The sequence below is a fragment of the Phyllobates terribilis genome, unplaced genomic scaffold (genome assembly GCF_046119375.1).
Source record: "Phyllobates terribilis strain yellow unplaced genomic scaffold, ASM4611937v1 Scaffold_10__3_contigs__length_209671492, whole genome shotgun sequence".
NCBI classification, from domain to species: domain Eukaryota; kingdom Metazoa; phylum Chordata; class Amphibia; order Anura; family Dendrobatidae; genus Phyllobates; species Phyllobates terribilis.
The window spans coordinates 133,957,486-133,969,803 of record NW_027362770.1 but is presented as its reverse complement, the minus strand read 5'-3'; the positions used below and the strand labels follow the sequence as shown (position 1 = coordinate 133,969,803).

Here is a 12,318-nt window from a genome sequence, read left to right as displayed (position 1 = left end):
CCGGTGACTACATCTTGAAGCTCATCAAGAGAATGCCAAGAGTGTGCAAAGCAGTCATCAAAGCAAAAGGTGGCTACTTTGAAGAACCTAGAATATAAGACATATTTTCAGTTGTTTCACACTTTTTTGTCAAGTATATAATTCCACATGTGTTAATTCATAGTTTTGATGCCTTCAGTGTGAATGTACAATTTTCATAGTCATGAAAATACAGAAAAATCTTTAAATGAGAAGGTGTGTCCAAACTTTTGGTCTGTACTGTACACATTCATGTCTTCCGGATTCGGAAAACAACATTTTTCAGAGTGGTTAAAAGAAGTAGCAAAAGACTGAACATGTGCACAGCAATGACATTTTTACATTACTGTGCAGTATATTCACTTTTTATGCAGTGGTTTCGCAGCGCTTTTTCAGGCAGAATCCACCTGAAAAAGACATGTCCTAAAATGGGGTTTCTGTCCCCCAACTGCAGTTTGTTCTTAAAAAACGAACAAACTGCGCTTTACTCTCCCTCCCCGGGTCCAGCAGTGAATCTCCTCCACAGCTTTTAATGTCTTTTATTGTCTACAGTGTTGATGTCATGATGTCATGTCGACAGCACTGCAGACAATCGGTGAGCTCAGAAACTCTTTCCGAAATGTCAGCACAAGCTATTCAGAGTAGCTGAGCTCTATCATTAGTGCTGCAGGCAATAACAGACACAGAAAGCAGTGACGGAGACTTCGCACTGGACCTGGGGAAAGTGATTAAAGCCATTTGTTTGTTTTTAAATCAAACTACAACAGGGGACAGAAACCCTGCTTTAGGGTATGTGCACACCACATCTTTTTCAGGAGGATTCCGCCTGAAAAAGTGATGCGAAACCACCCGAAAAGAGAATATATTGCACAGTAATGTACAGTCCTCATCGTTATTAGCACCCATGAAGTTTCAGTACATAATGTGGAATATCTCCTGAAGAAAATTAATCTAGTGAAACAATTTTTTGTATAGAGAATTTGTATTAAATGCAAAAGAGCAAATGATGAACAATAATTTAAAACAAAAAACAATAGGAGGGAAAAATAGAAAAACCTAAAGCTTGCTGTGCACTGGTATTGGCACACATTACATTCATTTAGTATGGAAACACACATTTTTACTTGCCTGTGGTAAATCACAAAACAGTGTTATAAAAAGCCACATGGTAGGCCCTGTTCCTTTATCACAATGGTGAAGACAAAGGAGCTGTCTGAGGACGTCAGAACTGCTATTATTAGCAAACACAAGACTTCCAAAGGGTATAAGACCATCTCCACAGAGCTTGGTATCCCAGTTTCAACAGTGCGCAATGTTATTAAAAAGTTTGTCAAACATGGAGCCATCAAGAACCTCCCTAGACGTGGGGGAAAGTGGAAAATTTACTAGAAATGTCTATGAAGGTTGGTGTGAATGGTGGAAAAAACACCATGACAAACATCCAAAGAACTGAAGGCCAACCTGGAACAGTCTGGGGTCATGGTTTCAACAAGTACCATACGCCGCACACTAAACCAAGTACAGCTTTACGGGCGAAGGCCAAGGAAGAAACCATTGCTGAAGACAAGAAATAAAAATGAACGACTGATCTTTGCTAAAGAGTACCTTGACAAACCACAATCCTTCTTGGAAAATGTTGTGTGGACAGATGAAAGAAAAATAGAGCTTTTTGGGAATGCAAAGCAACAGTTTGTTTACAGACGGCACAATAAAGCTTATAAGGAAAAGAACACCCTACCAACAGTTAAACATGGTGGGGGGATCCATAATGCTGTGGGATTGCTTTGCTACATCTGGTACTGGAGGCCTTGACCGGATCACAGGAATCATGAAATCAGAGAATTATCAAGAGATTTTAGAGCAAAATGTCCTACCCAGTATAAGAAAACTTGGCTTGAGTAGAATATCATGGGTACTCCAGCAAGACAGTGACCCAAAATACACATCCAAAAGTACACAGGAATGGTTGAAAAAGAAAAATGGACTGTTTTAAAAAGGCCAGCAATGAGTCCTGACTAGTGATGAGCGAGTATGTTCGGTTAACCCTTTCGACGAGTATGCTCGGGTGAGTACCGAGTATCTTCGGCGTACTCTTTGATATGTTTGAATCACTCCTGTGTGCATCATTTGCGACTGTTTGACACCTTTAATACATGTGAGGAATGTGAAAGAAACAAGCATTCCTTACATGTATTAGAGCTGTCAAACAGTCGCAAATCATGCACACGGGAGTGATTCAACCACATCACCGAGCACGCTGAAGATACTCTGTACTCGCCCGAGCATACTCGCCGAAAGGGTTAACAGAACATACTCGCTCATCATTAGTCCTGACCTCAATCCCATTGAAAATCTTTGGGGTGAGCTGAAATCTGCCATTGGGAGAAAAGAACCCTGCGAACATTCAAGAGCTTGAACAAACTGCAAAGGAAGAGAGGGAGAAAATTCCAGCTGAGAAGTACAAGAAGCTTATAGATGGCTACAAGAAACGTTTGGCTGCTGTCAGCAATGCCAAAGGGTGTGCAACCAAGTATTAATTAGGGGTGTCTTTATTGCTGCACATGCTGTTTATTCTGTTTTTTCCCTTTGAAATTGCAACAATGTTTTATTGTTGTATTAATTTGGACCACTAATTAAAAAATCCTGAGGATACAACTTTGGTACATTTTTACATTTATTTCTGAAGATATTGTACAGTCTATGAAAAAAATGAAGGGGTGCCAATAATGGAGGGCAGCACTTTAAAAACGGCATGTTCAGTCTTTTTGTTACTTCTTTAAACCGATCCAAGGCTCAGAAACTTTGATGCGGTTAAAAGTAGTTTTCATTATAATGGCAAGTATAGAGGAAAGTAGTCTGCAGCAGAGCCACTGCAAAAACAACCCCCCAAAAAACACAATGGCAAAGCTGCTTCAAGAAAAAGACCGCTGACGCTTTTGTGGAGTGCAGCTTCGCCTAGAAAAATTTGACAAAAAGCGTCGTGCACAAACCCCTAATAAGACATTGACTCTAGTGGGAAAGTGGCTACAAAGTCATCTCCAGTGTCTTCTGCTGGACCTTTCGGGCTCATTGTTGTGTTACAGGTTATTCCCACTGCAGGACTCCGGTACTCCGGTACTCCGATCCTGGATAGTGGTGGCCATTTTTGTTCCTGTTTTTTAAATCCCATACTAATGACTTCAGAAGCCACGTTGACTCCCGTGTTTCACACTTGTTTTCTGCTTTCTAGTATTCCAGGAGTTTATTAAGCAGTCGAACCATGATGTAGAACATACAATTAAAAAAGAAATGAAAGGCGACGTGAAGGACGCTTTTGTGGCTATCGGTGAGTTTATTCTCTGATGTTATGAAATAACAAAGCATTATTTTCTGAATGGTGTAAGTCACATTATTGTATGAACAAAAAAAAAAACAATTTTATAAGTTAAAACCCATCGTGTCTTTAGGAATAAAATACTTTTTATGACTTGGTTTCATTAAAAAAATTTGCACCATTTTTGCTTCTATAGCCTCTGTTGCATTGACGTTTGCCAGCTGCAGAATGAGTTAACTGAGAATCCGTCAGTGAGCTCATTCTGGCGGTACAATAGCAAGGAAAATAAGGGGTTTAATTTCTGCACGGCTATGAATAGCAATGGATATTCCAGAGAGAATCAGGATAAAGGAATGCTGTTTGTCGACGAGTTTCAAAGTACAATAAACTTCTTCCTCATGACAAAACCACCACATAAGAGAATTTGACTGACCATATTTTTTTTTAGCTCCTTTCAGCAGATTTGTTTTCCTGCACACTCAACGTTGATGTTTTCTGTGGTCAAAGTCTCAATATTTGCCCCATTGCTCCCCTCAATATTAACTGCCTCAACACACAACAACTAAGTCAGGAGACCATATAAAGATCAATGTGAAAGTGCGGCCGCTGTGTTGGGAAGGTTTGTTTCATGCCCTTCATTTTTTTTATTATTCTTCCCTTTAGTTCGTAGTGTGAAGAATAAATCGGCCTTCTTCGCAGAACGTCTCTACAAAGCAATGAAGGTAAGAAACGCATCTACTGATCCGTGTCGCAACGCGGCGGTGCTGCAAAAGTGGAACACGGCCCAATACGTAGGCCGGTTGTCTCCATCCTGCGGATTTCTAGAAGACAACACTCATCATGGTTAGACTGGGAGTCTTGGTTATATATGATCTGGAAGGCCACAAGTTTGAGACCACTCCCATATCCTCCTTCAGTTTTTTTATACGAGAGCTATCCATGTTTTTCACGGAAGGCACTTGTACCTACGATTGTCTATAAAGCTGTTCACATGTCTGATTTTTCTTTTCTTCCTTGGGCCGATCTGTCCATTTTAAAAAACTGAGACCTGTCCGGTTTTGATCCAAGCGTCTGATCAAAATCGGCAATGAAAGTCTATGGGTTAATGAAAAAATTGGACAGCACTTGAATGACATCTGAGTGGGGTCTTACTATCATGGACAGTCACATTGGAGAAGTTTTTTGTTGTTTTTTTCCATCCACATACAAGAAAAACTGATGAGGCTCTGATGAGGCTCTGATGAAGCTCTGATGAGGTTCTGATGAGGTTCTGATGAGGTTCTGATGAAGCTCTGATGAAGCTCTGATGAGGCTCTGATGAGGCTCTGATGAAGCTCTGATGAAGCTCTGATGAAGCTCTGATGAGGTTCTGATGAGGTTCTGATGAGGTTCTGATGAGGTTCTGATGAGGTTCTGATGAGGTTCTGATGAGGTTCTGATGAAGCTCTGATGAAGCTCTGATGAAGCTCTGATGAAGCTCTGATGAAGCTCTGATGAAATCTTGTACGTGGAAAAAAACGGACATCTGAATGAGGCCTTACACAGAAAGTGCACACCAGTCTCGGCTTTGGGTCATTGGAGTAATGAAAACTTTGTTTTTCAGGGAGCTGGGACAGATGAAAGGACCTTGACCCGGATCCTGATATCCAGGAGTGAAATTGACTTATTCAACATTCGCCAAGAGTTCAAAGAGGAATATGAGAAGTCTCTGCACCACTGCCTGGAGGTAAAGATATATAATTTTATATTTATTTTTTATATTTATACCCAGATAAAAGGGTGGCGGTTCAGTACCCTCTAAGGGGTGACAATAGGGAAACTTTGCATTTTATATGCCATTCTTGGGTCTAAGGGGTAACATTTCTCCTTGTGGAAAGTGACAAGCCAGGCCTGGCATGTCAGAGTGCGGAGACTTATTGGCCATGCATGCTTCTCTGGGAAATTAAATATGCAAATTGTCTCTTCAGAGAGGAAGAGGACTAGAACTCTAGCGCCACCTATTGGAAGCTTCAAGTCCTCTTCCTCTCTGAAGAGACAATTTGCATATGTTCCAGAAATGCTGTTTACCTGGACATAGAGGGTTAATCTGTCGGTAAATAGCGTTACAATGGTGTCTTACCGCCGTACTGAAAGTCAGCTACAGGGAGAAAATGAGTTAATTTCCTCCCAGAAGTCACTGGCTATCAGTCAGGTGTGCTAAGAGTGACTATACCGTGAGCAGCGGCTGTAACCATATCCTGGCACTTTGATGGACATTTTGCTCTGCAAAGATGTTCTGCAGATCCAGATGTCAAATTTTTTTTCTTTATTTTTTTTTTACAAATTTCAGAAAAAAAAAATTTTCACCACTGAGATAAAACAAAAATGTTTTATTTGCATGTTTGATATCACTTTAATCGTACTGACCTAGAGAATTGTTTTTACAGTAAAATAAACGCTATAAATAATTTATAAAAAATTGCGTAATAGCACTTTTTTTTGCTATTTCGCCACATTTGGAATTTTTTTTCCCTGTACATTACATGATAAAATGGATGGTGTCATTTAAAAGGTCAACTTGTCCCGCAAAAAATAAGACCTCACATGGCTATGTTGATGGAAAAATAAAAAAAAGTTATGGCTCTTAAAACAAAAGCGCACAATTCTTTATACCTCCAGTCACCACTAGGGGGAGCTAAGGAGCTGACTGTCTGTCATTTACACATTGAACTCTAATGAAACAGTATGCAGTGAGCTCCACCTAGTGGTGGCCACAGGCAGGTACAATTGTATATTTATGCAGGAGATACAGTAAATCTAAAAATGATATGATAAAGGTTTGCTTGCTTTTTTTTTTTTTTTTTTTTGAAAAATGCAATATAAGACATCTTTAATTTACAGCTATATAACTATGCATTATTTTGTAGAGTGAAACATCTGGAGACTACTGTAAAGCCCTGCTGGCCATCTGTGCTGGGGACGACTAGACCAGAAGCCCAGACCTTTTGTACATCCATCTGTGCGACCACGTTCTAGGTGTCCTTGTGGTAGATGGCGTCAAGGACCCGCAGAAGAAATGTGAATAGACGACTTCACCGAGCAACAGAAAAAATGCCCCAAAGAAATAAACGTATGGGATCCGGGAGGGCGATTTAGGTCGGGGTGATGGATATGGGATCACCAAATTGTAATACAAAGGTGTATGTGACACTTGGAAACAATTTCTTACAAAACCAAAGCCAATTCTAGGTCCCTCATTATATAGGAGGATCCAGCCAAGTGGAAATAAAGTGTCTCGATACACAAGCGCCTTTCACTGTCTCTTACTTGTGCGGCTGTGACAAAGTCAACAGAACATTTATGATGGGACCTAATTCCCACCAAGGTCCTCCAGTCATAACCTGATCCTCAGCAATCAGATAGAATCTGTAGGGAAATTGGGTTGCAAGTGTTTGTTTTCCTGCAGCGCCTCCACAGGTGATATAAAGTATTACACAATCCCCCATCCAAAAAATCAGTTTACTGTGTAATGTAAGGACATGTCAGGTCCACATAGAATCACTCTTGGTATTAGGTGACAAACCCTGGTCCACACCTGCTACAGGCTGTGACTAAGTTTCTAGGCTGGAAACGCGTGAGTCATTTCTTCTCATAATATCAATGACTGGTCAAAGGGTTGTCTGGAATTCGGATAGGGCTGAGCAAAAAAGGCTTGCAGGACCATAGTCTGGTGTCCACGATGGAACTCCATGGCCACCAGGCCAGGCAGTGCTAACTTCCTCCACCAGCGCTCAAAAGCCGGACGCCTCTTGATTACTATAGTCCCTCAAGTAGCATAAAGCATAGAAACATGACTTTGAGGGAGGCTACTAATCAAGAGGAACATAAGATGCGTGACATCGGTCCGTATGCCATGGGGTTAATGACTATGATGCCACACCAGGGTTCAACAAATGTTTTTGCTCAACTCTGAGTTAAAAAAGGGGCCCCTTGTAGCCATTTTCTCCTCTTCTTTTTTAGCAAGAGGAGAAAGGAGCATCTTTGTACAATACATAAATGTGCCAGGTCCTCCAAACAGCTCATTGATTTCAATGAGAAATATGTAATGCTTCATATTTCCTGCGGGGGTGCTGTAGGGAAACTGAACACTTACTGCCAGGTTCCTATAGCTGATTACTATGGGTTACAGCTAGGTGACACTAAGATTAGCCTGTTCTTATGGGGACACTTTAAGATCTGTAGAGTTTGAAGAAAATACAGCTCAGAAGTAGAGCTCTTTAAAAGGGTTCACATGAGACTTTTTATCTGGGACTAAAGACCACCAGTGTGTATTGCTCTGGAAAGTGGTAGCTGCAGAAGGGGGATGTAGTTTTATATGACGCCTACAGAAATATTTGTAGAAACCATGTAATAGTAGAAGTCCTGCTAAAGACCACAACCTACATTTATTTATTTTGCTCACTTACAGTGGGGAAAAAAAGTATTTTGTCAGCCACCAATTGTGTAAGTTCTCCCACCTAAAAAGATGAGCGAGGCTTGTAATTGACATCATAGGTCGACCTCAACTATGAGAGACAAAATGAGAAAACAAATCCTGAAAATCACATTGATTTGGAAAGAAATTTTTTTTCAAATTTTGGTGGAAAATAAGTATTTGATTAATTACAAAAGTTCATCTCAATACTTTGTTATATATCCTTTGTTGGCAATGACAGAGGTCAAACGTTTTCTGCAAGTCTTCACAAGGTTGGCACACTGGTACGTTGGCCCATTCCTCCAGGCAGATCTCCTCTAGGGCAGTGATGTTTTGGGGTTTTCACTGGGTAACACGGACTTTCAACTCCCTCCAAAGGTTTTCTATAGGGTTTAGATCTGGAGACTGGCTAGGCCACTCCAGGACCTTGAAATATTTCTTACGAAGCCACTCCTTCATTGCCCTGGTGGTGTGCTTGGGATCATTCTCATGCTGAAAGACCCAGCCACGTTTCATCTTCAATGCCCTTGCTGATGGAAGGAGGTTTGCACTCAAAATCTCACGATACATGGCCCCATTCATTCTTTCATATACACGGATCAGTCGTCCTGGTCCACTGACGGAGAAACAGCCCCAAAGCATTATGTTGCCACCCCCATGCTTCACAGTAGGTATGGTGTTCTTTGGATGCAACTCAGAATTCTTTCTCCTCAAAACATGCCGAGTTGTGTTCCTACCAAACAGTTCTACTTTGGTTTCATCTGACCATATGTCATTCTTCCAATACTCTTCTGGATCATCCAAATGCTCTCTAGCAAACTTCAGACAGGTCCGGACATGTAATGGCTTAAGCAGGGGGACACGTCTGGCACTGCAGGATCTGAGACCCTGGCGGCGTGGTGTGTTACTGATGGTAGCCTGTGTAACTTTGGTCCCAGCTCTCTGCAGGTCATTCACTAGGTCCCCCCGTGTGGTTCTGTGATTTTTTCTCACCGTTCTTGATCATTTTGACCCCATGGGGTGAGATCTTGTGTGGAGCCCCACATCGAGGGAGATTATCAGTGGTCTTGTATGTCTTCCATTTTCTAATTATTGCTCCCACAATTGATTTCTTCACACCAAGCAGCTTGCCTATTGCAGATTCAGTCTTCCCAGCCTGGTGCAGGGCTACAATTTTGTTTCTGGTGTCCTTCGACAGCTCTTTGGTCTTCACCATAGTGGAGTTTGGAGTGTGACTGTTTGAGGTTGCGGACAGGTGTCTTTTATACTGATAACAAGTTCGAACAGGCGCCAGTACTACAGGTAATGAGTGGAGGACAAAGGAGCCTCTTAAAGAAGAAGTTACAGATCTGTGAGAGCCAGAAATCTTGCTTGTTTGTAATTGACCAAATACTTATTTTCCACCAATATATGAAAAAAAATTATTTCCAAATCAGACAATGTGATTTTCAGGATTTGTTTTCTCATTTTGTCTCTCATAATTGAGGTCTACCTATGATGTCAATTACAAGCCTGTCTCATCTTTTTAAGTGGGAGGACTTGCACAATTGGTGGCTGACTAAATACTTTTTTTTCCCCACTGTATATAGCGCCATTAATTCCACAGCGCTTTACAGACATTATGGGTATGATGTCCATATGCTTCATGAGAGGAGCCCTTTTAGAGGGTTTCCGTGTATTTCAAAAGTGAAAGTTTTACTATTTCTAATATTTTTAAAGGGGTTATCCAAAATTAGGAAACAGGGTCTACTTTTTTTTTACCCCCCAAAACAGTGCAACTTTTGTCCATAGTTAGTTGATCCCCATTTGCCTAAATGAGGCTGAACTGCAATACCAAACACAGCCCAGGAATGAGAGTGGCGCTATTCATAAAAAAAAATTCAACTTTTTTTTTAATCCTTTAATGGTATTTGGAACATACTGTAGACATTAAGAACAAAAATATATTTATTTATGTAATAATGAAACCTTTTTGTGCATTACCTAAATTCTCACATATTGTTTACAAGTTACTGAATAAGGAAGGCAGGTATTTTTCTTTAAAAAAATGTAAAAAAATGTTTAGGTTTTTTTTTTTTTTGCCTAGAAGTCATCATTGTCTATGTTGATAACTTCCAGCTTCACTAATTTTTCACAAATTTTTTTTGACACCAAGTCAACTCAGGTCATGGGAGTGTCACATGAAATACTATCTGTGGGCACAGGGACATCACATGTCCCAGCTCTTGCCACAGGCCAGTCTACCCACGGGCAAACCTCCAAAAAGTACAATGAGATGCTGGAACATTGAGCCGAAAACATGATCAAATCCAACAAGTATGCGCAATATAAGGTCATACAAATGCAAAACCTGGACGATAAATAAACAAGACAGAAGAAGAATCAACGCCTTCGAATTGCGGTGCTGGAGAAGGATGTTATCAATACCATGGATGGAAAGAAGAACAACAAACCGATTTTGGAACAAATGAAGCCAGATATGTCACTTGAAGCAAGGATCACCAAGCTACGACTGGCCTACTTTGGACACATTATACGAAGAGAGTAATCACTGGAGAAGGACCTCATGGTCGGAAGGAAAAAGGCGAAGAGGAAGACCAGCAACCCAATGGCTTAATACTATCAAGATAACAGTGGAGAAGACCCCGGAGGACCTCTCTAGGCTTGCACAAGATTGATCTTCCTACAGATCGTTCATCCCTTAAGTCACTATGGCTCGACACCAAGCCGAAGACCATTTAATAAAAGAAACTAGAGAAGAGAAGGTGTAACAAGTAATCATGGAGTATTATATTCTGTAGGCAAAGAAAAACCTTTTAAAGTAGTTGCCAACAATTGCCAGCTCCAAGTATGGCTATTAGGTTGCAATTCCAGTGATTTAGTCTATCTCCAGTAATCTACAACATTAAACTTAAGATGTCATGTCTTCAAAGAAAGTCATTCAGACCGCTCTTGATTTCTTTCAACCATTCCAATTTTGTAGTTACAAAATATTAATGCTCTAACAGTAAAGAATAATTTCCTATGCTAATGATAAAACCTTCCTTTCTTTATACATAGTTACAGATCAAAGTATAATAAAAAAGATAATTAGAAAGAACTGTACTGACCCTTTTTGGACGTAGTTTTTCAATCAACCTTGAAGAGGACTCGTCAGCCCTATTTTAGAAAATATTTTTATTCCTTATGATGTAGAAATCCTGGGGCATCTTTTCTTATAACTTTGTTGCGCCATTCCTTCTAGGAATGTATGAATAAATTGAGAACTAGGAATTACCAGTTGGGGCATGTCCCTACAGTGGGGAAAAAAAGTATTTAGTCGGACACCAATTGTGCAAGTTCTCCCACTTAAAAAGATGAGAGAGGCCTGTAATTGACATCATAGGTAGACCTCAACTATGAGAGACAAAATGAGAAAACTAATCCTGAAAATCACATTGTCTGATTTGGAAAGAATTTTTTTTCACATTTTGGTGGAAAATAAGTATTTGGTCATTTACAAACAAGCAAGATTTCTGGCTCTCACAGACCTGTAACTTTTTCTTTAAGAGGCTTCTCTGTGCTCCACTCATTACCTGTAGTACTGGCACATGTTTGAGATTGTTATCAGTATAAAAGACACCTGTCCGCAACCTCAAACAGTCACACTCCAAACTCCACTATGGTGAAGACCAAAGAGCTGTCGAAGGACACCAGAAACAAAATTGTAGCCCTGCACCAGACTCGGAAGACTGAATTCTGCAATAGGCAAGCTGCTTGGTGTGAATAAATCAACTGTGGGAGTGTGGCACCCCTGGGGGTCTGGTTGCCACAGTGGTAGAAATACCATGTCTGAGAGCGAGCATGGGTTTTCCTGGTCAGGAGCATTATTGCATGCCACACCTCCTGCCTCAGTCCAGGGAGGGGAGGAATCTTTATAAACTGGATCTGGGGCGGGGTTAGGGAGTCCAGTCTAGTCTAGTTCCAGAGAAAGGGACAGAGCAGCAGCAAGGAGCTCTGTAGGAGCCAGGAGCTGAAGACCAGGGACTGGAGCAGCAGAGCTTGTCCTGGCAGAAAGACGCAGAGAACCAGACACCGGAGTCCGAAGCTGTGAGGATATTTACATCCAGCAGCAGAAACCACCTGGCAGGGGATTTCAGGTCCTCTGGCCATAGAAAGCCCGGAGGCTCAGTCACACGCAAGAGACCGGCACCGCCATCGAGGAGCGGAAGGAACCAAAGGCCCAAAGTCACCAGCCATACGGGTGAGCACCACATGGTACACTCAGGGACGTGGGCTACTACACGACTACAGCAGGGTAGCCAGGAAGAGTGCAGTCAGACGGGAAGGCCTATACCTCCACCTGGCCAGGGGGACTCTTGTTTGCTCACAGACTGACCAGGCCTCTAATGTTAGCCAGTACTGCCGGCAGGGCCTTCTTCATTACCAACAGTAAAGACCCTGAACTGCACTGCACGGACTCTGAGTCATTTCCCGTGGGGAGTTATACTACCCTCTGCTGTGCACACAACATCAGCCTCAGCGGTCTGCCCCG

General features: G+C 41.4%; 1 protein-coding gene across 2 annotated transcripts in view; it reads left to right on the top strand.

Annotated features, from left to right (window-relative positions):
• Positions 1-6,616, top strand: part of ANXA6 (annexin A6) — an 88,760-nt gene extending 82,144 nt beyond the window's left edge. For both annotated transcript variants that reach the window (XM_073649816.1, XM_073649815.1), the window contains 4 exons: positions 3,248-3,343; positions 3,995-4,053; positions 4,935-5,057; positions 6,238-6,616. In XM_073649816.1, coding sequence (XP_073505917.1) covers positions 3,248-3,343; positions 3,995-4,053; positions 4,935-5,057; positions 6,238-6,297 — 338 coding nt within the window. In that variant the 3' untranslated portion in view covers positions 6,298-6,616. The remainder of the gene's footprint in view (positions 1-3,247; positions 3,344-3,994; positions 4,054-4,934; positions 5,058-6,237) is intronic.
• The last annotated feature ends 5,702 nt before the right edge of the window (positions 6,617-12,318 follow it).